This window comes from Lagopus leucura, unplaced genomic scaffold, assembly GCF_019238085.1.
Source record: "Lagopus leucura isolate 7727_CA_CO unplaced genomic scaffold, USGS_WTPT01 Super-Scaffold_741, whole genome shotgun sequence".
Taxonomy (NCBI): domain Eukaryota; kingdom Metazoa; phylum Chordata; class Aves; order Galliformes; family Phasianidae; genus Lagopus; species Lagopus leucura.
In genome coordinates this window covers 3028142-3054195 of record NW_024962256.1, presented here as the reverse complement: position 1 = coordinate 3054195, position 26054 = coordinate 3028142, and the positions used below count along the sequence as shown (strand labels likewise).

Below are 26054 nucleotides of genomic sequence, written 5' to 3'. Positions count from 1 at the left end.
AATTCTTATGGTGACTGCGAAACTGCAGCTACCACCTGTAGCCATTTCTTTCCACCTGCAAGAGCCCTCTGCCAGAGACTGTGCTGGTAGAGACTGGCCTAGACCTTAAGAAAAATCAGTTTTACAGTTATACTCCAAGATTTATAATCTGATGTACTTCACATAGGAAATTAGAGACATGTAGGATGCTCAGATTCTAGTACTGGACTTGAGAAGTATCAGAATGTTAATGTACATGCTTCCTTTTCATACATAATTGGTGCAGTTTAGATTTCAGCTCTCAGAATCATTGTGAGCACATAATCTGTTAATAATCTGTATTCTCCTCCTGTTCAGCCATTTGCACACTTCCCTTCCTAGAATTCTAAAACAGCAAGAAAACTCTGGGAGTTGACACTGTTCTTGCCAGGAGATCAGTTTTCTACAGCAAGAGATATCAATAGCTTCCATATCTGATCATCAACCCATGACCCTACAGATATGAAGCTGGAGGAATTCCAAGGACACTGCTGTTCCCAACTGTGATGCTGCAGAAGGGCTGTTGTGAAAACACTATTTAATTAAAACCAGAAGCAATCAGAAGAGGCTACTATCTGTAGACCATCTGAAGCCAATGTTCTGAAAAGTTTTCATCATTAGTTCCCCCCCCCTTCTTCTCCACTAACTGACTGCATCTCCTATTTTTGGGCACGGTTCACAAAGTTACATGGTTCACTCAGGCATACATTACAGTTGTCAGTGCCAAGGGCTATGCATGCAAAGCAATGTACATTGGCAAAGAGCAACTAAAAAAAGAGTTCTGGAGATTTCGGGAAAAGGTCAAGATAAGGCAAGTTAAATTAGACATCTCCCTTCAGTTGCCCCTCTACACACCCTTCCAGAGATCAAACTTGGGTTTTCACTTATTTTATCATGGAAGCTGTACCAACTGTGTGCCACCAACCTTCTCTTTTCTTGCGTTTTCCAGAGTCTCTCCAGATTCTCCTCCTTGTTTATCAGCTGAAGATGAGCTCTTCTCTGGACCTTGCTCCTCTTTACCAAGCTAAAATAGATACAACATATACACATATAGCAATACACAGCGTCGCTCTATTATGCTTCTATTTTGGGTTTAGGGAAGCAAAGTCACTCACAAGGTCACATTCTTTATTTCTAACGATTATGCAAGTCAACTGGACTGTGGGAAAAGACCCCCAAAAAAAAAAAAGTGGAAAACTGGATTTCATTGGAAAAGCAGCACAAATTATAATGATGAAAAAGAAATTGAAACAAAACTAAAGACTTGTAATTTATATCACAGAGATGATAGAAGAGAGGCTAGAAGACAGGTGGAGAAGAATGTGAATTCATTAAAATTTCCAGCCTCCATTCCCTTGTTGGATGGGGCCCTGGGCAGCCTGGTTTAGCATTAAACGTGGAGGTTGGTGGCCCTGCATGTGGCAGGGGGGTTGCAGATTCATGATCCTTGAGGTCCCTTCCAACCCTGGCCATTCTGTGATTCTGTGATTCCCCTGCTCTTTACCCACGTCTGTTATTCTTGGCTCAGATATGGTAAAGAGACCAGCAGTGTTGAAACTCTACAGAAGACATTAAATGCTTTGCTTATTGATGCAGGATCAGCTGAGAATGTAACTACTTACACTGCTGATACCTTGGAAGAACAAAGCCACAATATTACCTGGCACTTATTAGAAGAGGAGTGGAGCATGAGTATGATGAATTCAAGAGCAGACAAACCTATTTCTGCCCTTTACAATATGTTATTAGCAGTAGCCCCTGGGGAGGTGTGCCTTTTACCAAGCCAGCTTAAAATGCCTTGAAAACATGCAGAGGGGTGTGCAAAACTGATGATTCAGGAAGCTGCCTGACCTTTCTTTAAGTGAAAGAAATCTCCCAAGGAACCATCTGTCACAGTGAAATATGGGCAACGGGAGAAAGATGACAAAAGGTGGTTCCAGAAGCACATTTCTATGGCATGAGCTAGTGCTGCTGCCTATTACAGAGGCTAGCTGAGTTACAAACTCAGATATGTCCTCCAACCTTGCCCCCACACAAGAAGAACAAATGCAGAGGTCAATTAAAACCAGACAAAGACTGCTCAAGCAGCACAAAGGCCATTCATTAGAGATGGACCCCTGGTCAGTGAGGCAGCTCTGCAGCCTCCTGCACTGCATCCCGGTGGGTGGTTGCAGGCCATGTAGCACTCAGGGGCTGGGGAAGGCAATGCAGTCACAAGCCAATAATCATAATCCTGTAGGGAGGGAATATAATCATGGGCTGTACTGGGACAAATGCCGTATCCTGATTTGTTGTTCCTGTCCACTCTTTCCTAGCAGAGAATTAAGCCCACAAACACCACCACTTCACTGACTGGGAGAATTTCTACAGAGATCCCATAACTTCACAGATGAGCTGATTCAGTGGTTCTACCATGGGAAGACACTCCTCCAGCACATCTGAAGTGAGCAATGTGAATTATCCCTGCTGAGATGACCTCACGTTTAATAGACGCCAATTGCTCTACTGAGCTGACCAAAAGAAAATGTTCCTTATTGAAAGTTCATTCCCCATTTTAGCAATATAACAACCTATAGCAATAGCAGCATAATTATATATATTGTGCATCCCTCTAAAATTCCTGGACAACTTAATTCCTAGATAACTTGATTCTTATCAGCAGAAGAAGGTAACAATGAAAAGGGAGCAGCCATGGAGGGTTTAGCACAGATTTGGAAGACAGAACAGCAGATCAACTGCCTCTGCATAGGCAACCCACATGCAAACAGTAGATGTACGTTTGGTTTTGGTTTCAGTTGTCTCTTCCCTCCCCTCGCTGTTTACCCAAAAGGTCTACGCATGGCAGTGAAAGATGATATTCAGGTACTTAACACTAGAATGAAGTAACAGATTTGCATAGGTCTGGGCAAAGACCTGGACGAGGTGACCTCCCAGGATCTACTCTAGGAATATATCCCCCAACCCCATCATGGCAAAACATTGCTTATTACCAGCACCACGCCCCAAAACAACTAACCTAAAATACTTCAGAAAAGATATTATATCAGCATTTACCTATTCCTTAAGTACAGTTTGGGATCTCTGTTTACCTTATTCTCAGGAGGTTTGGTTTCCTTCACATCACTGCCTTCAGCAACAGCATCTTCTTGGTCTTTTTCAGCTTTCTTCACTTTATTCTTATCGCTTTGTTTCTGCCTGGAGCTCTCAGAGACCTTGCTATGCTTCTGTTCAGCCGTCTCCTCCCTTACAGCATCCTCACTGTAAGAATGCCTGTGTTCCCTGAACTTTGCCTCTTCCTTTCTCTTGGATCTCCCAGAAAACTCCTGCCTCTGAAATTTGTCGGATTTTGACTTAGAGGCTTTTCGGTAATAGTCATCTTCCCTGCTCTTGTAGCCAGACAAAGGGTGGAGGGAGCCAGGAGAACCACTCCTTACGTATTTTTCTCTGTGCCCTCTGCCTCCTTCAATCCGTTCATCCAAGTCAAATTTGTCTAGCTGTCGGGAATAATGTTTCCTCTCGTGCACCCATACGTCAGTCCTGTCTCTCTTCTCATCCCCATTCTCTCGCCATTCTCTGCTTTCTCTTTCTTCTTCCCGTCGAGAATACGGGGACTGATCCCACGACTCTCTTCCATTTCCCCAGTCGGTCCTGCCGGTCCCCATCGGGCTGCGGGGTGAACTGCAGGAGGTAAAGCTGGGGGTGTGGGATCGGGGAGACAAGGAACGGCTTATGGGGCTGCGAGAGCGGGGCCTCTCTGTGCCATACCTGCTGCAGAGGGAAAAGACAGCTGTAACTGGCTGTAACAGCAGGCTGCTGAGAGGTCCTGTGCACTGCAAACACCTGTCTGGAATACATTCATTTGTTCTTAAAAACGTCTCCTAGATGTTTAACATTGAAAGTGTGTATGTTAATACCCTTACAGTAACCCTAGCATTAGCTAGGCTCTAGTTAGCTAGACAAAAGTGAAAATGATAAACAATTTAAAATAGATGTTTTAAGGCTCTGATTCTTCTCCCGCTTTGCTGGGAGGTCCAGAAAGTACTGATGAAGCCAGACAAATCAGAAATATACCAAACACATTTCCTCCTCTCCAGTGTTACCACAGCTCCAGCCTTTATGCTTTTCACTACGGAGGGTGGAAAGGGAAATGGCTTCATTTGTGTGTTCCTCACGTGTCAGGCATATTTTCTGAGTCATCATCATCAGTAGTAATGAGATCATTTGTCTTCTTAACAAGTACAGTTTTTCCATCTGAACTCATTACATAGGTTCTGCTCTTACTATTGTACCAACTTACATTTTTTACAGTGATTTGGAAAGCAATCCAACATCAGCAGGGCAATGAGATACACAAAGGAAGCACACAGACTATGCTCATTACACTTTACCTGTCTGCCTCACGCAGCAGGTCCCTCTCCCTCTGTGAGTGGATGTCCTGGATGATAGCAGCCACGTTCTTACCTGGTTTCTATATCAGACAAGGACACTGTTAGCATGCTGCACTGCTCTCCAAGCCATTATACAAGATTTGCCCTTTAAGAAACAGCATGCATGCATCATTTCATTACACTAATGAGAAATATTTGGTTTCAGTGTTCTGGTTATAGTCTTTTCTGCAACTGGTATCTCAATAGCATGATCAAAGCAGTAAAATGATACAAATGGAAAATTTGCTTGCAGCGCTGTCTGCTCATAACTGGCTTCTGGAAACTTGGCTTCAAAAAGCAGCTTGTACTTCCTTGATACACACTCACTGCAGAGCATATAACTGGATATAAGATGACAGAAGTCAAACCCTTTTTCTAATGCTTGAACTAAATAGATGCATCAGCCTATTGTTTCTTACCCTAGGGAGGAGCTGCCTTAACTCCATACTACAATACGGCTCTAAAAGACTATGTTCAGACATAGGAGTTACAGAAAAGCTAAGTGCAAGAAAAATGAGTGCAAGAACTGTTGATTGCTTGAGGTTCAAGATCACCTCCAAAAGATGCACGACTCCAGGCTGGACTGTGTGCAATCCATCAGCCAAATGGAGCATGCACAACTGAGCAACGTAACTATGCAGGAACTCAGAGCAGTTCAGAGTGGTAGCTCATGCATGTTCCCCTCTCATATCACTTTCATTTGTGATATTTGTTTGTTTTTAACAATGAGAAAGAGTTTTTGCTCGTGAAGAGAAAACCAATTCCATGATCTGAGAAACTGCCAATGGAACTGCTGAAAATCTTCCTGAAATCCCACTCTCCCGAGTAAGCCCAGCTCAGCCTTCATGTTAAGATGTGCAGTCTCAACCACCTTACTCTGCAGTGCCTCAGTACCACGTTAAGAATACTCTGATTCATGAATTAGCAATTCCTTAAAGTCTCCTCTTATTTGTCTTCCCTTAATGCTCATAAAACGCCTCTTAACTTGGAACACTACGAAGTTATTTTATAGAATTATTGTGCTGTGTTGGGATAATATAAGGCTTCTCAGCTCTTCGCTGCTGGTTCCAGTCCAAGTCTACATGCAGAAAGCCTATTCCTTTAGCATTGCATACAGCAGAACAGAAGCTGCCATAAATATGCTCTCAGGAGTACTGGTTTTTGGAGATCACTCAGATTTCCACATCACAAGTGTCAGATAAAGTCTACAGGAAGTCTGAAGAACAAATATTGATCTGTTCTGATTCCATGTGCATACATATGTATATACATACACACATACATACATATATATATAATAGGTTAGGTCACTGTCAAGAAAGGAAAGCTAATCAGCATGATGCTTAGTCCTGCCATCGCTGCTCAGCGCAGACTGTATTATGTCCTGAGTGTGCAAGCAGAGAAAAGCAGTGCCCTAGGCTCAATGCTTGTCTAAAAGGATGGCACTCCCTTATTTTTGCTGACATGTGCTATCTTACACATTGTTTAACTGAGCAGCATGGGCTGTTTAGGTCAGCCTTAGTTCAACCAAGCAGCTTACTGGAGAAGAAGCTTAGAAGGGATTTTTGAAGTAGTGCAATGAGAGAACCAGAGAATCGGATCTCATCTAAGAATTAAAATTAAGTATAAAAGATCATTAACATGCATTTGTTAGTTTATCTTTCTTCATTTCTTTTCCCACAGTATTAAAACATTAACTAGAAAACAGCAATCAGAAAGACATTTAGATGTATTCTCATGGACAAGGTATAGAAACTCATGAATTCTTATCAGGAATCTGATCTTACCTTCAGCTGCAACTCCTTGTATCTTTTAGACATCCTAATAAGTAACTTGTCATCGTTTATCATAGCAGGTTTTTCTTTGTAGTACTGCACCATGGCTTGTGCTGCTTCACTGTAAGCCATTTCCAGAAAGGCCTAGCACAGATGGGGAGAGCTTTAAAATCCACTACATCATTACAAAACAAAGTATTAGAGAAATAGGGATACCGAGGTGATTGCTCAGCCTCTTGTTAACTAAAAATAATGGTTACAGTCCAGCTATGAAAGCTGATGTGCAGCTTTAGTAGGTGGTTAAAAAACAAATAACTGGAATCCAATCTTTCCTGATATACAAAAACCACCTTCTTCTCACTTCCTCGCTGGGGCTTCTACAGGAGAAATAGAATGTGAGCAGCCAGAACAAAGCAAAGAACTACTACTAATAAAACAACTATATTAACTAGCATTTCTACTTGCATGAAAAATGCCACTTGATGTAACTATGGTTTAACTGTTCAAGGGAAAAACAAAACTGTACTGACTGCATTTTGAAATGTTAACATTGCTCGCTGGCATGGATTCTACTTCCCTCTGCACTGTCTGCCATGGATACATGAGAGATTTTCCAGTCTACCATGCCTACCACCACTGGTAGACATAACCCTGAAGACAGAGTTCTGCTACAGTGTGATGCAGGTTCAAAGGCACGGGCACTGTCTCACTGAGCATCTCAATATGCCTTTCTGCCTACTTACATCAACACTGGTGGCTCCAAAAGCACAATACCTGATTAGTGGATTTCATGAGGATATAGTTGGTGACCTTCCCAAACGGAAGGCCCAGGTTAATGACATCGTTCTCTGTGCAGCTTCCCTCGGGGAGGTTGCAGATGTGAACAACTCGACCCAATGTAGATTTCCTCTGGGGAAACTGGAAAAAAAGTCCAACTCAAAGCCATGTTTTATCTTAAATATTCCAACCACTAGATAAGAGCTTACATTTCTGCAAAAGAAAAAGAAACTGAAATGATCTGTTCTACACACCTGCTTTTAAGGACAAATATCCTTAATTAAAAACATCCTGATTAAAAATTTTCTTTCCCATTCATATTTTTAACTGAACTGTGGCTTGCAGTGGAGTCCCCATCCCTAGATTACCTGGAGAGGATTACTAGGAGAGATGCTCTAGTTCAAACAGGAATAGTGATATGGCTGCAGAAGGTAACTTGCCATGTCAAATCTAAGAGAGTAAGGGACTTCAGGGCCCTGGCACGTTCCAACAGAGAGCTGGGCACTCAGCACCAGAGGGAGTTTGGAGACCCTCAGTGCTCAGAGGTGTCTCTGCAATGGGGAGGTGCCAGTAAGCTCACTGCAGGCACGGTATCTGTCTGGTACACCAGCCAGCTCCAAGGCTCTTCTGCCAAGTCACGCGGCCTTCACTCTGTCCTTCTGCATCTGCCTGTCCCACTGATGGCCTTGCGCCTTCCCCACACATGAGGGCACCACATATTAGTGAGTAAAACACCCTTAACAAATACTTTGCCAGCAATGCATACACTCACGAATAAAGAAGAGTATTTTCAATCAGATGTTCACTGCAGTCCCTGCAGGATTTATGGATGTTAAAAAACAGTTTAAATGACTATGGAAGTGTTCAGGATAGCAGGGATTGAATCTAAACCCTCTTCATGCTCTCATGGAACAGATTGGGCCAGGGGTACAAAAAACAGCATTCATTCTGCAAGAGGACACCCCAGCTGTACCTGAGGTTGAAATACCTGCTGCTTTCCTCTCTCTTTGCAACACCACGTAGTCAGAGACACATTTCTCTTGAGAGCATGCTGACCACAGGGGCATGCAGAGAGGCAGAGGTCCCAAACTAGACTGGCACAGGCACATGCTGTTGGTGCAGCAGTCACTTCCCAAAGGTGGAAGTCTATTCTGGGGTATGGGGCAGTTCCCAAAGAGCTGCCCATCTCCCTGATGTGGAAAGCAGTCTCTGCCATCCTCATGCAAACAGACATCAGAGTATGCTGAGAGAGAAATATAATTTACTTCAGCTAATGACATGCAAACCTTGCTCACACAGGATTAAGTCTTCCCAGAATACTTCCCTGTTTATGACTTCCGCTGTTAGGGTTTTATTGAAGAAGTAACTCTACCTTCACTTAAAATTGTGCCATTCAAGGAAAGATGCAAATCATGTAATCTCATGGGATCAAATTCACCAGAGCCATCACAAATGTTTGGCTTGTCAGCAAGTTCACAAGTTACAGAGCTAATGTTATCTTATTTGCACCTTCATCCCATTACCTTCCCTCCAGACGTTATCCCGTAACTGCTGGTGTGTTTTTGCTGTAGTACGAGCCTGCCTCCCACAGCAGTCTGCTATTCAGTTCACAGAGACTGCCCAGGTGCATAAAGCAAATCAAACAAGTGTCACAGTCCCAAAGGAAAGTGTTTTCTCTATCACAAAAATAACAAAAACCTCATCCTGGAGAAAGATGGGAGCGACTCAGCTCCACCTGAATAGAAAAGCAGTGATGGCTGAGTGCATCTGGCAAGGCAGCATGTAGCACACAACAGGAGAACACAACATGCAGCTGGCAGGGAAAAAGAAAACCTTCCTGACAGCACAAGAACACCTCATGTCACCTGGCACCTTCTGTTTGTTTTGTCAGACCTGTTAAGAGATGGTGTGTTAAGCACATATAGGACTAGAAAGGCAGCTGTTCCCTCCCTAGGCTCCAGGGCCCAGGCTCAGACATGAACTCAGCAGTACATTAAATCAGATGACTCTAAGACGTTACCACCTCCCCAAAATTGGCAATGGCTTGAATTGAAACGTCACGTCATAAATCTGCTATAATTCACGACTAAAAAGTGGTCAGACACTCATACTGGGATCAGGTGAGCTGTACCAGACAATATCCTTCTCAGCTGATTGAAGTTAAATTGGATTCATTCACTAAATGCAAAACACAGCCAGAAAAGGAATATACAACTTCTATATCCACATTCAGGAGCCATGGTGTGTCCAGAGCAGAACGTGATTTTCACTAAGACTTCACGTTAACTTTCTTTAATGTCTACAGGGATCTACCAGCACAGTTGGACAACTGTTAGAAAAATAGTTTGTTCGAAAAATAAATGGTTGAATGAATTATTTGCTGCATAACAGTGAAGGGCATCTCATGCAGTTTGCCATATGCTTTCATCAACCTAACATATTTTTAATTGCATCTTTTTCTCCTCCCCATTTTTTTTGGATCTCTTACTTTTCAAATCCTTTATCCATTTCTTGAGCTTTTCATAACTCTTTCCTAAAGATACTAAGAAACCAGCAGTCCCATTCCTTCACTGCCAGTGGCTTTCCATGTCTGAAGGAAGGCTCGCAGCGCTCTATTTGCCTTTAGAAGAAGGGCTGAGTTATTTGCAGACAGAGAGCATGTATCAAGCTCTCCGAGAAATCTGAACACTTTGTTTATGATTACATGCAGGGTCAAGTATAATCTCCCACTGCTCAGTTAAATGGCAGCAGCTTAGCTGAAAGTGAATACTGCTGTGCAAAGGTGTAATAAATTATAAACCACCTGGGTTGCGGGGGGGGATGACAGCTGGTAAACTCTAATTTAACACCTCTAATATAGCTCCCTGACCACCTCCTGAGCTTCTGAAGAAAAAGGGGATTTGTAGTGTCCAGGAAAGCCAAAGTTATTGGTTCTTTTATCTCTCTTAGCACCGCAGGTCATTCAGAAGGACTTCTGCAGGCAGCTTAGATGACAAATAGTGACAGATTCTGAGGAGAAACGATACTGGTATTAGCAGTAATTTCATTTGTTGTGAGGTTGACAGACATGATGAAAAGGAACATTCCTCCACAGCCGCCGCGACTCCAACCTTTGACCTTGGAGGCAGCCATCGCAAGCAGCTCTGCTCTTTGCTGCCCTGCACACGTGGTGTCTGTGACAGGCAGAAGCCAAAATCCCTTCCAACAACCCCTGTCATAGCAAAACCCCACAGCACAAAATTGATTGGATTACACAAATCTGGGTGATGTTTTTGTAAGCAATGCCGGTGTGAACTGGAGCAGCACAGGGACGCAGCTCAGCCTGTCCTTCTGGAGTGCCTGAGCCGACATCAGGATGTGGACATAAAAGCTAACAAGGTGAAAACTTGAACCCCCGGATTACTGCTGCTATTCTATGAACAACCTAGCATTACTCCTCGATGTTTCCAACTCTAATAATAGCTTGCATATGATTTGCAGTTTCTTGCTTTTTTGCCCTTCTTTTAAAAGCCTTTGTTTCCCCAGTTTAAAAGCCATATTTAATGTAATATTTTTTTATGCGTGACATTTTTTGCTGAGTGGGATGGTAATTCAAGTGCACACTAGAGGAACACAACTGGAACCTGTCCTGAGTACTGGGAGGATAATAAACTGAAACCACAGAAGGTTTATGTATACTGAAGCAAACTTGTTGAAAGGTTACCAGTGGCAGCAGGCGATATAAATAGTACACGAAAATAAACTAAGAAAAAGCCAGTCCAGTATAATTAATTGAACTGAGACGCCCAAGCGAATAAGCATTAGTGGAGCTGCAGCCACTGTCTTTCCACCACTGCTACCTGGGAGGAGGCCCCCAGCAGAGAGTGATTGCTACAGATAAATAACTGAAGAGATGCAGGCCTCTCACTGGGATCAATACTTAGAGTAAGTAGAACTTAATCCAGTTTTTCAGCTGATTTTCCTGCTTCAATAAGGCTCAGAACATGGGGGGGAAAGCCACACAATACAAGAATGCAAGCCACAGAATATGGGGGAGATACACACAGAACAACCTGCCAGCCTCTTCAAATCCCTCTAACAAGCAAACAATTTCAGCACAGAAAAAAAAACAAAAACAAAAAAAAAACAAAACAAAACAAAAAAAAAAAACAAGAACAAACAAACAAAAAAAAACCACCAAAAGAACTACATCTACATTTGTTTTGATCAAAATCAAAAGCATAAAGGAGCTGCAGGTAAATTTAGATGATGGACTGAGCGTTCCCATCATTGCCTAAAAGGAAGTCTTAAAATGACAGATTTTTAATTCCAGTAAGTAGAAGAGGTTTCTGCAAGAATCTCTGCAAGGAAACCAATTTCTTAAATACTCACTCTTACCCCTGATGGAAGAGAAGGAAATGTAGCACCTGGCTGGCCAAAGGATCTTGCTGACGTAGTGATAAAAGATGAGCCGACATTTGGTGGATAATCTAAATAATGGACCACACAATTTTGTGAAAATCTTGATTCATATTATTAACGTGACTCAGTAAGCAATGCCCCATTTATGTAACAATTAATTTCATCATTTCAACACCATTGCTTCATTGTACTGTGGAAACAACTACTTGTTGGAAAGAAAAATAAATTCCTATTTTGAAAGGCAGGTTGCCTTTTAAGTCTTACTGCATACAATGCACTATTTTCCCTGGAAATCTGTATCATATGTCATTTGAAATGCCCAGTTCTGCCCAAAGACTGAAATCCCCTTTCATTAAAAATAGTTTTTTAATTATTGTACATGCAACCATTCACCTTCAATACTAGATGGATTGAAAACTGCTGCATTATTTGGTGATAAATGCAATGTTCCATCTGCTGAACTTAACACACACCGGATACCAGTGCTGGAAAAGAAAGAAACAACTTTAGGAGCATGCATGACATGTTGTAAATATCAAAGTCTAATTATTAGATTGTAAATTCCTGGTATAAAGCCACTGAAGTAAGGGATGCTTTATTAGAAATTCAATTGGAAAAGCATCTCTGAAATAATACTTACTTATCTGAAAAGGCCATACATTTTTGGATGTGAAGAGTTCCCTTTACGTGCTGATCCCAGTCCTATGTTGAAACAAAGAGACGATGAGCACAGGAAAAATCCTAAGACAAATTTCTGAAAGACTGTTTCTCTGTTCAGTTTACCTTATTCTGAAGCTAGTACTTCATGCTGAAGATCTAACTGCATGATACTGGAGCCAAGCATACTTTTCTCCAAAGCATTTACTGATTTGTTATTTGTAGACTCAGTTACCAGTTACATAACACAGAGATAGCTTCTCTGTATTAGCTTTTAAATTCTACACGTTTATTTCTATTAAATTAGGTAATTTTTTTTTGGAAAAGCTCATGCTGAAAGGCTCTGAGCATCCTCAGCTCCTGCCATGTCCATAACAAGGGTGCTCATCACACACGGCAGCAAAGACAGTGATCATTCACTTCAGTAGATAAACACATTTGTAGGAGAAGTGCATTCAGCTTTTTACATTTCTGTGGGCCAAATAGGACAGTATATTAAATACTAATAAACAGACCAACTGAAGCTCACTGTAATTACAATTACACCATTCTTATAAAATGTTTAATGAAAAACACACATGCCCAGCATGCCCGAGGTGGGGGTGAGTTCAGACCACTCCTGTAGTTGCGGCAGCCATAGAAAAGCCTCTAGCAAGCAGCTGCTCAAAGAATAAAAGGGAAACATGAAAGAGCAAATACATTCAAATCTCCCAAAGCCACAGGGCATGTATGTATCAGGCATTATTTCAGTTGCTGGCTACCTTCCTTTGTACACTCATGCTGTTGCAATATTTTTGTCAGGCCACCACTGGCATGAAAACACATGCCTTTGCAGTGAGGTGCTGGTCCTGCAATGTGATGGAAAAGGCCACCAGGACCAGTGGGACAGAGCTCACCTAGAGGGCAGAACAACGCCAGGCAAGGCCTGTGGATGGCAGCGGCTTTCTCCAGAGCTGACTTATATACCATGATCTTGCAACACAGGATTTCTGTACAACAGGCAAGTTTCTGCTCAAGGCTGATTTTGAATTTCAGGGTCTTTTGACAGTATGAATGCGGTCAAGAAAAGCTGTTAGGGCCCACAACAGATAAGATCTGGGAGCCTGGTCTGCACCCCTTATGCTGGGTAGCATCTTTCTTCCAGGCCAAAGCCACTAGGACAATGAGTTCTAATTCTTTTCTTTGAGTTACTGGAAGATGGAGGACATCCCAACAAAGAAATTACCAAAGTAATTTTATGGAAAAGTGCTATTTTGTTCAAGCGACTTTCCACAAAGCTTCTATCAGGAAGGCTTTGGGATCAGAAACAGAGACAGCCAAATGAAACTGCAGATGTGCAATTACAATACTGGCTGGAGGAGGGCGGATCAGGTTCGAGCTCCTCCTCCCCCTGATTCACCCCCATCAGAGAAGGGAATGACGCGTGCCTGGGTCTGGCATTTCTCACACCAGGACCACAGCCTCCCAGCGGCAGATTGCTGCGCACACACACTGCTCTCCACATTTTCACAGCGCAATGCGGAACAAAAACAGATCTTGAAACCCCAGCAGTTTCCACAGGAGAGATTTACAGTGCTACAAGCCCTACGAAACTGTGTTTCTCTCTGTGATAGAGGCTGACCTGGCTGACAGACTATGCTAGGACAGGCAGACAGATAAATCAACTGACCGACAGGGAAACCCCTTTGAACACCACAGATGCGCCTGGGCGCATTGAAATCGCTCACCTTCAGATCAAAGATCTTCTTGTCACAGAGGGAGCAGACATGGGGGAAGTGGAGGGGAGCCACACCATGAAGGTCGTTCAGCTCGTGGGGCTGCAGTGACCTCATGGGCAGGTCGGGCGCGCCGGCGCTCAGCTCCTCATTCTGCCTCAGCCGGGGGCTGCCGAAGCTCTGCTTGCCATTGTTGAGCCTGCCGAATGCCGGGGCAGCGGCCGTGCTAAACTTTGTGTCAGGTGTCGGTTCTTCGGGGTTGTACAGCTCGTTTCTTATTTCATACGGCTGCTGGCTTGCTGATGGCCACATGCTGTCACTGGGCAGGAGGTCAGACTTGTTTTGGCTGGAGAAATTGGGGATATTTTCCCACTGGTTGCTTGTACCTGTGCCATGTAAGATGGGGCTGGGATCTCCTTTTGGATGAGCGCTGGTGTGTGGGTCGCCGGGGAAGGCAGGCGCTGCCCCATAGGCATCTTTCTGGAACCCTGCTGGAGAGTCGTGCTTCAGCGGGCCGGCGGGGCCAAAGGGCCCCTCGTAGCGAGCTCCAACTGCCGAAGGGAAGCCGGGCTGATCCCCTTCCGAGGCGTAGCCCTGTGGGGCGCTGACATTTTGCTTGCTGTACTCATAAAAGCCCCCAGCGGCGGCAGCAGCGGAGGGGCCCACCTTGTTGAGTCCAACGACCACGGGCTGCTGGCTGGAGGTGGGAGCCATGACGCCTCCAAAGGGACTCATGACGATGGCGTTGGGGGCCTGGGCCTGCATGGGCCCCAGGCTGCCCCCTGCGCTCTGTGCGGGAAAGGCGATGCCGCCAGAGGAGAACCTTGTGCTAGCAATGGCAGGCCCTGGCGGAGGGCCACCTGCAGAGTGTCCCGGAGAAGCACCCATCACGGAGGGGTGCCTCAGCTGGTTGAAGAGCGGCTGGGACATGGCCACTTTGGAGAGCACCTGGTTGAGGACTGTGGCGGCAGCCGGGTTGTTGGTGACGGCGGTCTGAGCCAACTTCAGCCTGTGCAGTGTGAGCTGTGCCTGGAGCTGGGCCAGCTGCAGGCTGGCCGGAGAGGGGAGCAGGGGGCTCGGGGCACTGACGGAGAACGGGCTCTTCTCCAGGAGCTTGGCAGCGCTGCAAAGGATCAGGATTGGGTTAGCTGAATTCACTCGAAATCTGACTGCGCTCACCTCTTGCTACAGCCCAGCATGAGACAAGCCATCAGTGTGATAATTCACTCGTCTAAACACAGAGGGAACAAGGTGGTGGTCAGCAACGCAGTCATAATACAACACCTTCGCTTAAAACTCTGCTGCTATACCATTTTCAATCAAAAAGTTATGAGGGAGACAAGCGCATCAAAGGCCTCTCTTGAAAATTCTCATTTCACCCCTCACAGACCCCCTGGATCAGGCCTTTAGCCTTCAAGCTCCCATATAATTCATACTCATACAGCAGACCAGGAGAAGAGGCAACACGAGCAAATCTTTGTTTTTCCATTGTTCTATGCAACCTTTGCCCTTCCTGCTCTGGCACACGCTGTGCTGTTACGTTATGTTTGGTGGGACCAGCACCACCTTTTCTTACAGAGCAGGAGGAAGTGAGGAAAGGGACATCAGATGGAATTGTAAAACCAACCTGGTAAGAACTTCACAACTGGAACATAAAGCAAAATTTCTGCAGCGTAAGCTGCTGAAAATCAGGGTCTTTATACTATCTAGAAATTACAGGTGTATTGAGTGTTCTCCATTAAGTCTTAAACGTGGGGTAAATACACAGTAACTAATTGCCTGCTTGAATTCCAAAACTAAGAATATAGGAGATGACACATCGAGGTGTATGGCGGGTCCTGGCATTGGAAAGCACCTTTGGGAGATCTCTGCTCACACCACGACCGCCGCTTTCATCATATGAAACACTGCAAACATTAAATGGGGGGGAAAAAAATCCTAAATTTGTTAAGTCTAACAAATCTATATAAGCAAGTGAAATGTTATAAAGGAAAATATCAGGCAATGCTGTGCTCACCCTGCTTTTCCTGCCCCCTGCATCCTTCTACATCCAGCATCACCAATGGCAGAGCCAGCCTGGTGCGTGTGTACATACACCATCCCACGGCCGCGCTCTTTCTGCATGTCATGCTGGATACCAGCAGCCATTTTCATTCCCCCATCAGAAAAATGTTAGCCATCACTTCTTCCACCCACAGGAGCCTTTGCTCACAGATGGTACAACAACTCAACACATTACAGACGGCTGCTGGCCCTGAAAATGAGAGCAGAGAGCACCGAGTAGAAGGGATGCAGTCCAAAACTCAATTAATTTATATTGTAAAACTGTATTTGGAGTTTTGATTTAGGCCTTTCAAAGCAGCAGGGGCTACACATCAACCGCCATGCAGCGCTCACTGTTAATAATCAGCCAATTTGCTCAACTGCATGGATGAAGTTGTAGCTAATGATAAATGTCTTGTCAGCGTGCTACATTTGAAAACCACAAATTAGGAAAACATCTGCTTAAATCCAAAGTATGACTAAGAGAAAATGAATGGGTTTCGTGTTTAACATTTCACTTCCACCAGCAACTGCAAGGCACATCTGTCTCCAAAAATACAAAATGCCATTTGGATAAGTGCATCGTTATGTAATGACGAGACTGCTGTCAGCACAAGCTGACACCAGCATGCTTCTGCACTGAGGTGCCTTTTGTTTTCCTGCATGGCTTCCATCCCTACCTCTGAATCACATTTATAGTAAGGTTTCCTATAAATCTGACCACAGATGAAAGTCAGGGTGGAACTATAGCCAAAACAAGAGGGAGGCTGGGGGAATCCCAGCACGCAGGGTGCTGAGGGCCCCTCAAAGCTGCTCAGAAGCCCCATGGAGTGCAAGGGGCTTAGCAAGCAGATGATCCCACATCAGCACAGCATGCACACTGCTGTCACTGCCTGGGAATGCAGAGTGACCCCAAACTGTGCCACTAGCATCTGCACTGCACAGGACTCACCACGCTCACAGCTACTGTTTAATTTTATAGCTGCTTGTAAGTTCTGTACGTTAAGCAAGCTGCAAAACTGTTTTTAAAAGCTTTATAGAGCATGCAAATATGAACTGCCTGGTGGCCCTAAAATAAAATAGTTGACAGACAGCATGTAATGCTTTCAGGCTCAGAAGCTGCAGAGGACTGCTGTTCCCAGCAACCTACTTGTGCTGTGCTGCAAGCCCGTGGAGCAGCCTGCACATCCCCACTCTGTTGGCTGCCTGCTGGATGTGGGCATGGTCCCTCCCTGTGAATCCAATCCAATACTCCTGCAAGCCCCTGAGCTCCCCCAGACCTGCTGCACAGCTTGTACTTTGTCTGACCCCAGCATGCACACAGTCACTGCCAGAGTACCCTGGCTTACAAGCTTCTGCCCAACTCCGCAGGCTGGTGGTGGGCAGCTGGGGGCTGTCAGGAGCTACCTCACCTGGGAGAAAACTAATGTTGAAAGGAGAAGCTGCAGCCCCCCCAGCCTCTCACAGAGGGACGGAATTAGCAAAAAGGGTCATTCCCATGCACTCCTAGTTTTGGGAATGGCCCTGGCTTCAGCTGTCTGGTTTGCATTTCCAGATTTCCAGGGTACTTCAGTTGCACACTTTATCCTCCCACAGCAGAAACAGAATATTTTAGCATCTAATCAAGCCAAAGAAGGAAGGACATGCTTGTGGGGCAGTGGGAAAAGCAAACGTGCAGACGAGAGGTCAGGAAGACAGTTGTGTATAGAGCATCTCTTAGAGCAGCGCCCAAATTGAAGGATTTCTGTTACGTTACAAAATACAGGCTGTAAGAGGCGTGCAGGACTGCCATGCACAGCTTTTAAAATTTCTTCTCCTCTTTCTGTTATAGAATCATTGAATTTACACACTCAATAACACCACTTGGCAAATCATCCCACTGCAGTTTTACTAACTCACTGAAAACTGCAAACCCAATGTGAAGATGGTGTTTGGCTTCGGCATTTCGTGGGGCCATTCGCCTCTCGTACACACACAGCTCCCACCCTGGCTCGTCCTCACATTACTGACACACAGCCCCTGGCTGCTCAGGGTGGGAGATGCTGCTATACAGCCTCACTCCTCACTAAGCCTGCAGTGGACAAAGTGAGCTCTGTCCTCCTTGCAAAACGTTCCTCTTGGTGAGGTCAGCAATGTAAAAGGTTAACTGAAGCGGTTCCCTTTGTTAACCGAAAGCCCCGCACCAACTGAGTCCCTGCCCAGCTCTGGGAGCTGGGAGTTGAAGAAGTGCATCACCTGCTACAAAAGTCATAACGAAATTGCAAGCACTGGCAAGGCCGTATTGCTATCAATCAATTCTACCAATCTGCTACCCTCATAATCCTTATCATGCTTTTAGCATCCAAGAGCACTGAGCAGCACACAGGGTCGGAGGTAAAGCATCCAGACCGCTGGATTATTGGAGTAAAACCGTCTGCGAGAGCAATGAAAGGCTGAGCCCAGAACACATCGATCGCAACAGGCCAACCAGCCAGAGCATCATTCCCAAGTGACAAAATTCAGGCTGCTGGGCACCTCTGAGAACTAGGAAATAAATTATATAAAGAAAAATCACCAAACAAAACTACTGAAGTTGTGATCTCAGCTTCTTATTCAGAAATTATTTCTATCCAGAAGTATTTGAAGTGCTGAATAGGGGATTAATTTGAAGTCTTCCAAAACAGATTAATTCACTGCTGTGAATCTTGCACAACTTCTAAGATATTGTATCCCTTGCCCCACAACCCTTCTGCCTTTATGTATAGCTATACTGAGTAGTCAAAATCTCCGAAAGAAATTTGTTATTATTTTCACTACAAAATGTTTTGCAATATGTACTTTTCCCAAGGCCTTCGTACTACTGTGCTTATTTCAGAACTGAAGTAGCCAAGGATCCAAAGACATCTAAGGAAGCCAGATGTACGACTGCTCTTCAATAACCCATACTACATTTCTGACCACCTGCAACAACATGCTGTTTTGCATCCATTTAAAGTGTTTCTGAATCAATTTTCCTAACAGAAAACTTACAATTTTTAATTCGGTACCCTTGAACTCAGCAAAGAGAACTATTTTCTGATTATCCGAGCACAAAAGCAACAACACACTGTTATGCAGAAACGTGAATATCCCTTCCTTGTAATGCATCATTTATTCAAGCAGCACAGGACTGCCTTCTCGAAACTCATCCAGAGCAATTGCTGCTGCACTAAAAGTGAAACAAAAAAACTGAAGATAAACAAATCACATTCTATGTAGATGAAGCTGAAAAGACATTATGGGTACAACCACCCTCAAATAAAAAAATGCACTCTTTGTCAGCACTGCAGGGAGAGCCTGTGTTCGTACCCCAGGACACAATTTGGCTGCCTGAATTCAACGGGACTGCAAAGCTGCATTTCACACGCTGGTAGAAGAAAACACCAAGCTCAGCCATCTCAAAAGCATACGTTAGTAATCAGAATAAGTAATTATTGTAACGATGTTTTATGTCGTGTTGTTTTGCTAATCTCATTAAGAATACGGGTTTTACATTTTTGCTTGTTGAATAACAGCAGCACTTACAGCCCAGTGAAGGCTGTTGCACTGGTTAAAAATGGCCACAACCCTTTTCCTGTGCTACAGATTGCAACTGGCTGTTAACAAATGACTGTTTTCTTTCTCTGCATCTCCACAAGAAATATTTCCTTTGGTTCGTAGTGAAATGACCTTCCTGGTCAGAAAAGATGAGGAAGTCTGCTGAGAAGGGGACAGCCCTCCGCTTTCATCGTTTGAGCTCTGTCACCATCTGCAGCAGAACTTATTTTTTGGCTGAGTTTTGGTTAGAACTGATCAAAAAAAGAAGAAAAAAGATCATATTTCAGAGCAAGTTCAGCTAATGATGAGGAGCACTAAAAGCCTTAAGCCACTTTAATATGTTTATAAGCTGCAAGTAAAACCACTCTTATCCCAAGTAACGATGTTTAAAGCCCTCTATTATACTACTGAGGGACTGAGTAAAACTCCAGCCAAAGTATGCATGTACTTTGCCAAGAGAGTTTTGCATATTTTTGGCAATAGAAAACTCTATTATCTGGACAAACACCCAACCCAACAGTTAGCTGGAAGATGAAATGTAAAATGTTTTCGCAGAGCTGCTATGCTCAAGGTTTATGAAGGTGATGGGAATTAAATGCCTGACTCCTACCAAGAGTCCTTTGTGCTCATTTGAAACTTGCACACAAAACAATATTTGCCTTTGTTTATATGCAGAAAAATCAGTTTTACTGGCAAAACAACAAGACCTGGGGGCAAACACAGCAGCCACCTCTCAGATAACGACGGCAATCACGGACGCAAAGCTGGAAGTGATGCTAGGAGGACGGCTGGACTAACTCCGAGGTGGCATCAAGCTGAACTCGGTGACTCCTGACATACTCATTTAATCTGCTCTTAAGAACCTGCCTTGCTGGGATTTCTCCAACCTCCTTTTTCTGCACGTCTCACATATTGCATTTGTTTGCAATGCTCAAGTGCTTTCCTTCTCAGCAGCGCAACCCAACCCCTTTCCTGAAGCTGCTGCCCCCCTGCAAACCAGAGACATTGGTTGGGAAGAATCCCTCACACCATGCTGCTCTGACTTTCCATGGGAATGGCTGGCTCAGACCCTTCCATGTTTGATCATCCAATGGATTTTTTTGTTACCATTTCATGTTGCCCTCATCAATACTGCATCCAGGTTATGCCAGATCCGATTTGTCAGGATTACTCTGGATTCCTATGCTGCCTCCAAAGCACTTGTAAATCCTCACCTCTTGGCACTAGCTGTAGATCTAATGGGTGCTTTTTTTACCCAAGTCATCAATGAAAGTGTCAAAAATTCTTCCCAAGAAGGGAATGATGATGCACCTTCCCATTTTTCCTCTGAACACTATTACTCTAAAGACATCTCCACCTTGCAAATCTGCTTGTGTGCTGAAGAGACCACACTCTTTTCTGCTAAAAACAAATCTAAAACAACAACAACAACAACAACAATAATAATAAAAATACTGTTCTGACTTATTTAGAGCTGTGAGAGTGAAAGGCTAGATCAATCCACAGCGAGATTTCTTATTATCGATTCCTGTGGTTCTGGCAGAGATATTTTGATTAAAACACACTTACAATGAATGAAAAGAAAACAAAACATGTTTTTATTGGCTTAGCCACTTCCAAATGCCCAAGCCAATGCCATAGACAGCAATTCTCACCTGCACCATTAGAAGAATCAGGTATCTTTGAATTTTGTAGCGGTCTTTGCACTTCCCCTCCCTGTTACTGTGTATTGTTTTTCAGTATATTTTTTACAATGGAAATACATTTCTTATTTGCATGGAAGCCCAGATTGTTTATTACACTTCTTTCTGCTTTCCCTCCTGCAATGCATGTCTCCGTAAATATTTAATTAAGCAAAGTTCAACTGTTTTCAAATAAAGGATTTAACCAGCAAATGCATCACATGAACCCAAGGTTACGGGGAAGGATTTTCGGAAGCTGCTGAAGTTGCTGTTTAAATGTCCTGTTCCAGAACATTTAAGTGCTGTTTGGTTCCAATGACGTGTCAAGGTCTCTAAGGATCAGCGCGCATACAGCAGCACTGCTTTGTATTTTAAACTCCTGTACATTGCCAGACAAATTCATGTAGCTGTACTGCATCCATCTATTCGCAAATACTTCCCAAGGAAACAGTTCTTTGTTTACTGAACTTAAAGGAACACGTTAAAAAATTTTAATATTTTAAATGTGCACTAAAAATTGCCAGAAATAGCCTCAGCACCAGATCAGAGCTCCAAATCACCCGATAGAGCAAGGTCCTCGGGCGAGATAGATGCTCTCAGCTGTGCTCCCATAAGGAGGGGTTCTAAGGGTCCCCATAACATTCCTGCGCCAGCACTTGTGCCATGCCCAAGGGAAGAGACGAGCAGAGCCTGGAGCTTGCTAGAGACCAAGGGTCAGAGTGAAGAGAAAAAAAAAAAAAAAAAAAAAAAACCAAGAGAAAAGATGGCAATGTAAAGCCATAGGGATAGCAGGGAGGTTGGGACAGGCATTATGGCAAAGGCAGAGCCTGGTATCTGTGTGAGCAGCCGCAGCAGAAGCGCCTGAGCTAGGGGCAACAGCTCTGCTGCAGCTCAGTGCTCCTAGCCAGCCCTGCAAACAGCAGAAATGATGTGGAAAACTCATCACAATCAAAGGGAAAAAAGGAAAATGCAACCTAAAAACAAAATAAGCTAATATAATTAAAGTCAGAAACCCTTCAATGGTTTTTTTACACAAGGACAAATGCCAAACTGGAAGATAGTTCTTGACATATAGTGGTTCCTAGAAAAGATATTACAGTAGTATCTCGCCACACTTTCTGCCAATGTGTTTTCCACATGGCATTGTTTACCACTACAGAAATGACGATTCTGAGCATCTCGCTATCTCGCAGTGCTTGGAAGCACAGCAGTCTCCATTTGTATGTTGAAAGTAGAAAGCGTACCGTGGTAGACAGATAATGCCTCATCTGAATAAAGCCTATTTCACAGTAATAGAAGACAATATAAAAGCCCTTTTACAGAAGTAATACCTTCGGTTTGTAGACAGGAAAATGACATACAGCTGCAAAACGCTGAAGTTCTAAGAACGACTTTTTATTTCTACGTAGTTTCATTTGTGCTCGGGAAAAGGACTGTCATTTGTGGGAAAAAACAATGTTATAAATTACCTGTTTTATCCATTCATCTCGCAATATTAACTCCAATGACATATTTCAGAAGTTCAATGAAATACTGCGTTAGTAAATTATTCCTTGAGGAGAGCACTGGTGGGCGCTCCCAACGCTAGCAGTGCAGGCAGCAGAAGCCATGCACGCATCTGAGCTCCTCTCCTCGCACCCTGGGCCAGCTGAGAAGCACTGCCTGTGACTGGAAGTCATCAGGAACATAATTAACTAAGTCATCATTTTGTAATTAATCGATATTACCGCCTCCTCTGAGAGCTGTTACATGGCATGTGTCACTGGGCACGTCGGAAAGGAGCGCGCGGAGCTCACCCAGCTGGGACCAAGCAGGCTGTAAAGCCTCACCGATTGCCATGCAGCAAGAGCACTGTTCCCACATCTCTTTTCAGTTATATTTAATTTAAACACAAAACACCGAAGAAAAATGTTCTTTTTTTCTTGAGGCCTTTGAAACCAGACTTTAATACTAGGCCATAATATTCATACAGTTACACGCAAGGAATATGCAGCACATTTTGGCCTAGGAGCTTTCACTATCAGTTTTAGTATGGACATCACTCGCTTTTTCTTCAACACATCCACATTTCTGTGCTAGAGAAATTTCAACAAGAACCTTGAAAGACATGTGGAAGGTTTTATTTATTTGCCTTATATTAAAACACAACAGTTGGTATGAACCTGACCTGAGCGCGTCCCTCCTGGCAGGATGCAGCCCATGCCAGAGCTGCTGGAGCCCTTTGGCTTTTAAAAGTTAAATGTATTGTCTTGAATAATAAACTGACACTCAATCACAGCCCCCTGCAACAGAACATAAAACAGGCCACAGCCCAAACCTTGAGTGGGGACCAAAAGAGCTTCCCGCAAAGGAAACAAAATTGGGATTTACATTAAGTAATGTCACTTGCTTTATTCTCCCTTTTTGCCTGCCTTCAGCATTACTTAGCAGTAACTGACATTTAATGTGCCCCGAGCGCTACATGGTAAAATTGATTAGTACACTAAGAAGGAAAATAAGAATCATTTTTTGATGAAAACTATCAGGTTTCAGAGCAGCACATGCGGCAGCTGAGAAGACAGAAAAAGTGTGAAGGTATTAACTCGTCCTCTCCATTCAGCTGGCTATTTGTCCAGCCCTGCTGACCAAATTGTCGGTGCAGATAGGCAGCCACTGCTCTCTTGCTCAGCAGGGCATTATTTCCATACATTTTTGCTTGCTCCTTTTTTTCTGTTTTCTTTTTTTTACCATAATGCACATGCCTTGATCAGAGCAGTGATCCGTACGTGTAGGACTAAGGTAAATCGGGTTTTAATTCATCCTGCTGCCTTGCATAGTCTACATTACAGCATGTACAGATGTCCATGAAAGCTGTGATCGCTGCTGGCTTAAAAACAAAACACACCAAAGAAGTGCTGATTTTCATTAAAATTTCCTTACTTGTGTCCCATGTTTTATTTCAGAAAATAAAAATCTGTCTTAGCGTACTAATCAATTATTAATATTTCTTATTAAACATATCTATATAAAGCCATTAAAATATATAAAACCATTAATAATACCATTAATAACACGCTTTCGATTCTTTCCTTCTTTCCGCTCTAAGGAACTTTATTCACAGGCTAATGAACACATTTCCAAACTCAACCCTTGAAATATTTTGGTGTTTTGACCCCTTTTAACTTTCAGAAATAACTCTCTGCCCATTGGTTGTATATAACATCACTATAATTCTGCTTCTGGTCTCCTCGCAGAGATTTTGAAGCTTATTACAGGGTGGTTAACCATGGAAAATCGATAGGATACAATTAGGTATGGAATGCCTCTTAAAGTGTCAGAGCCCCGGTATTAGAAAAAGCAAAGCCATGTAAGAAGCTACTGTAGAAAACAGATCGGATCATTGAGTTGAAATCCAAGTTAGCTGTCACGACCAGGGCAGCAGCCGCACGCCTGTTTCACTTTGCTACGGAAACTGCCGTGCCTTAAAATCAAATTTTTAAGATGATCAAGAGCTCTCACTCATAGCACACGTCGCTGCTGGAGCCGGGAGCGTTTTGGGGTGCCTCACAGTCTTACCTTTCTGCAACATGTAGGGCTGCGGGCAGCCGCGAGCGGGTGAGCAGGAAGCGGGGCCGGGCGCCGATGTCTGCGTTACGCACATGCCTCCCCGTAACATCCCATTGACATTCTACCTGCTGTCTGCACGCCGGCTATTTACGAGCTTCCTTCCACAAAGTCACAACTTTAGGAACGAGGAGAAAAAAAAAAAAAAAAAAAAAAAAAAAAAAAAAAGGCAAGGCAACCCAGCCCAAATGAAGGAGTGGAAGGCGGTCACGTGGCCGCCGGGAGCCATTCTTGTTGCATTACACGCAGCAAGTGCGGATGGCGAACAATATCAGTTGATGTTTATGCCATATGGTCCCAGTCTCTTCACATATCAGCACCAAAATCCCACTTTTGCACAGTGTAATTCCATGGGATCCTATGGGGGACAGGGTCACAGCCTAATTAGGCGAGCTGTGGAAAACATGAGCCACGCTAACGAAGACTGAAAGACAGGGAGGGATGGACTGACACAGAACGAGCCCTTGCTCTGGAAGGCAATGAGCATTACCCAGATAAAATTATAACAATTTCACTCAATACTTCATGTTTTAACCACTAAGTGGCTGGAGGCTTCCTGCCACCCAAGGGTGGCTGGAGAAAGACTGTGGCAGTATTTGTGATAATGTTCTTGCTACACCAGTATCACAGAGACAATCAACATAAATTCAGGAAAGGAAATCCATTGCCCAGCGTTAATCCAGTGCCCCAGACACACACGAATGCGGAGCCGTGCCTGTGCTCTGCAGTGACTGAAGCAAAGCAATGGCAGCGCTGAACCCGCACAACTCATGCTTCTCAAGCTTTTTAAGACCAAGTCTTGCACCTCCCTAACATAAAGTATGCTACGTTTATATCTGGATGTCAAAATTATTGATCCTTCTCATATTTCATATTAATTTCATATTATTCAAGGATTAGTTTTTTAAAAAAAAAAAAAAATTTGACAGGAAAAATGCTATTGTTCTGCTTCTACTTATAGTATTCCATAGCACCCTTCAATCAAGAAACAAACTAGCTGTTCTCCCTTGCCTGGAGACCAAATCAAGTCATATATTCTGGTTTTTGCCCGGGGTACATGGCCCCATTAGCCAGCCAGAGCTCTCTTCACAGCAACTAATCTCGTGGGACACGGCAGCAGCTCATTAACCCTGCATGTTGCAATTAATAGCATTAGTCTTGGGAGCATTTCACAGTAGCAGGGCACTTTGTACGTGACACGATCCTTCTATGGAAGATGCCATTTCCAAAATTACTTTGCACTAAAGCAAACAGCAAACTGAATGGGCTTGTGAATGCACACATCTTACCTTTAAAAAAAACGTAATTCTGCAACGATTCACACACACACAAAAAGGAGCCCAAAGGGAGCTCTGCCCAGTTTTTCTGACCTCCTTTCTTGCCCTCTTCCTTTATTTCTTC

General features: G+C 43.8%; 1 protein-coding gene and 1 long non-coding RNA gene across 5 annotated transcripts in view; one reads left to right on the top strand and one right to left on the bottom strand.

Annotated features, from left to right (window-relative positions):
- The window catches only part of RBM20 (RNA binding motif protein 20), an 89259-nt gene that overhangs the window by 8407 nt on the left and 54798 nt on the right, over nt 1–26054 (bottom strand). For 2 of the 4 annotated variants that reach the window (XM_042863679.1, XM_042863682.1), the window contains exons 2-10: nt 13783–14893; nt 12039–12100; nt 11792–11883; nt 11369–11466; nt 6995–7138; nt 6233–6364; nt 4407–4486; nt 3108–3786; nt 944–1042 (exon numbers count right to left, since the gene is read on the bottom strand). In XM_042863679.1, the coding sequence (XP_042719613.1) occupies nt 944–1042; nt 3108–3786; nt 4407–4486; nt 6233–6364; nt 6995–7138; nt 11369–11466; nt 11792–11883; nt 12039–12100; nt 13783–14893 (2497 nt within the window). The remainder of the gene's footprint in view (nt 1–943; nt 1043–3107; nt 3787–4406; nt 4487–6232; nt 6365–6994; nt 7139–11368; nt 11467–11791; nt 11884–12038; nt 12101–13782; nt 14894–26054) is intronic. The other 2 variants (XM_042863680.1, XM_042863681.1) reach the window with 2 other exon arrangements.
- On the top strand, nt 10757–21518 carry LOC122175760. Its single transcript, XR_006177501.1, has 3 exons — nt 10757–10921; nt 12857–19241; nt 20044–21518. It is a non-coding gene; the product is annotated as an uncharacterized LOC122175760 (long non-coding RNA).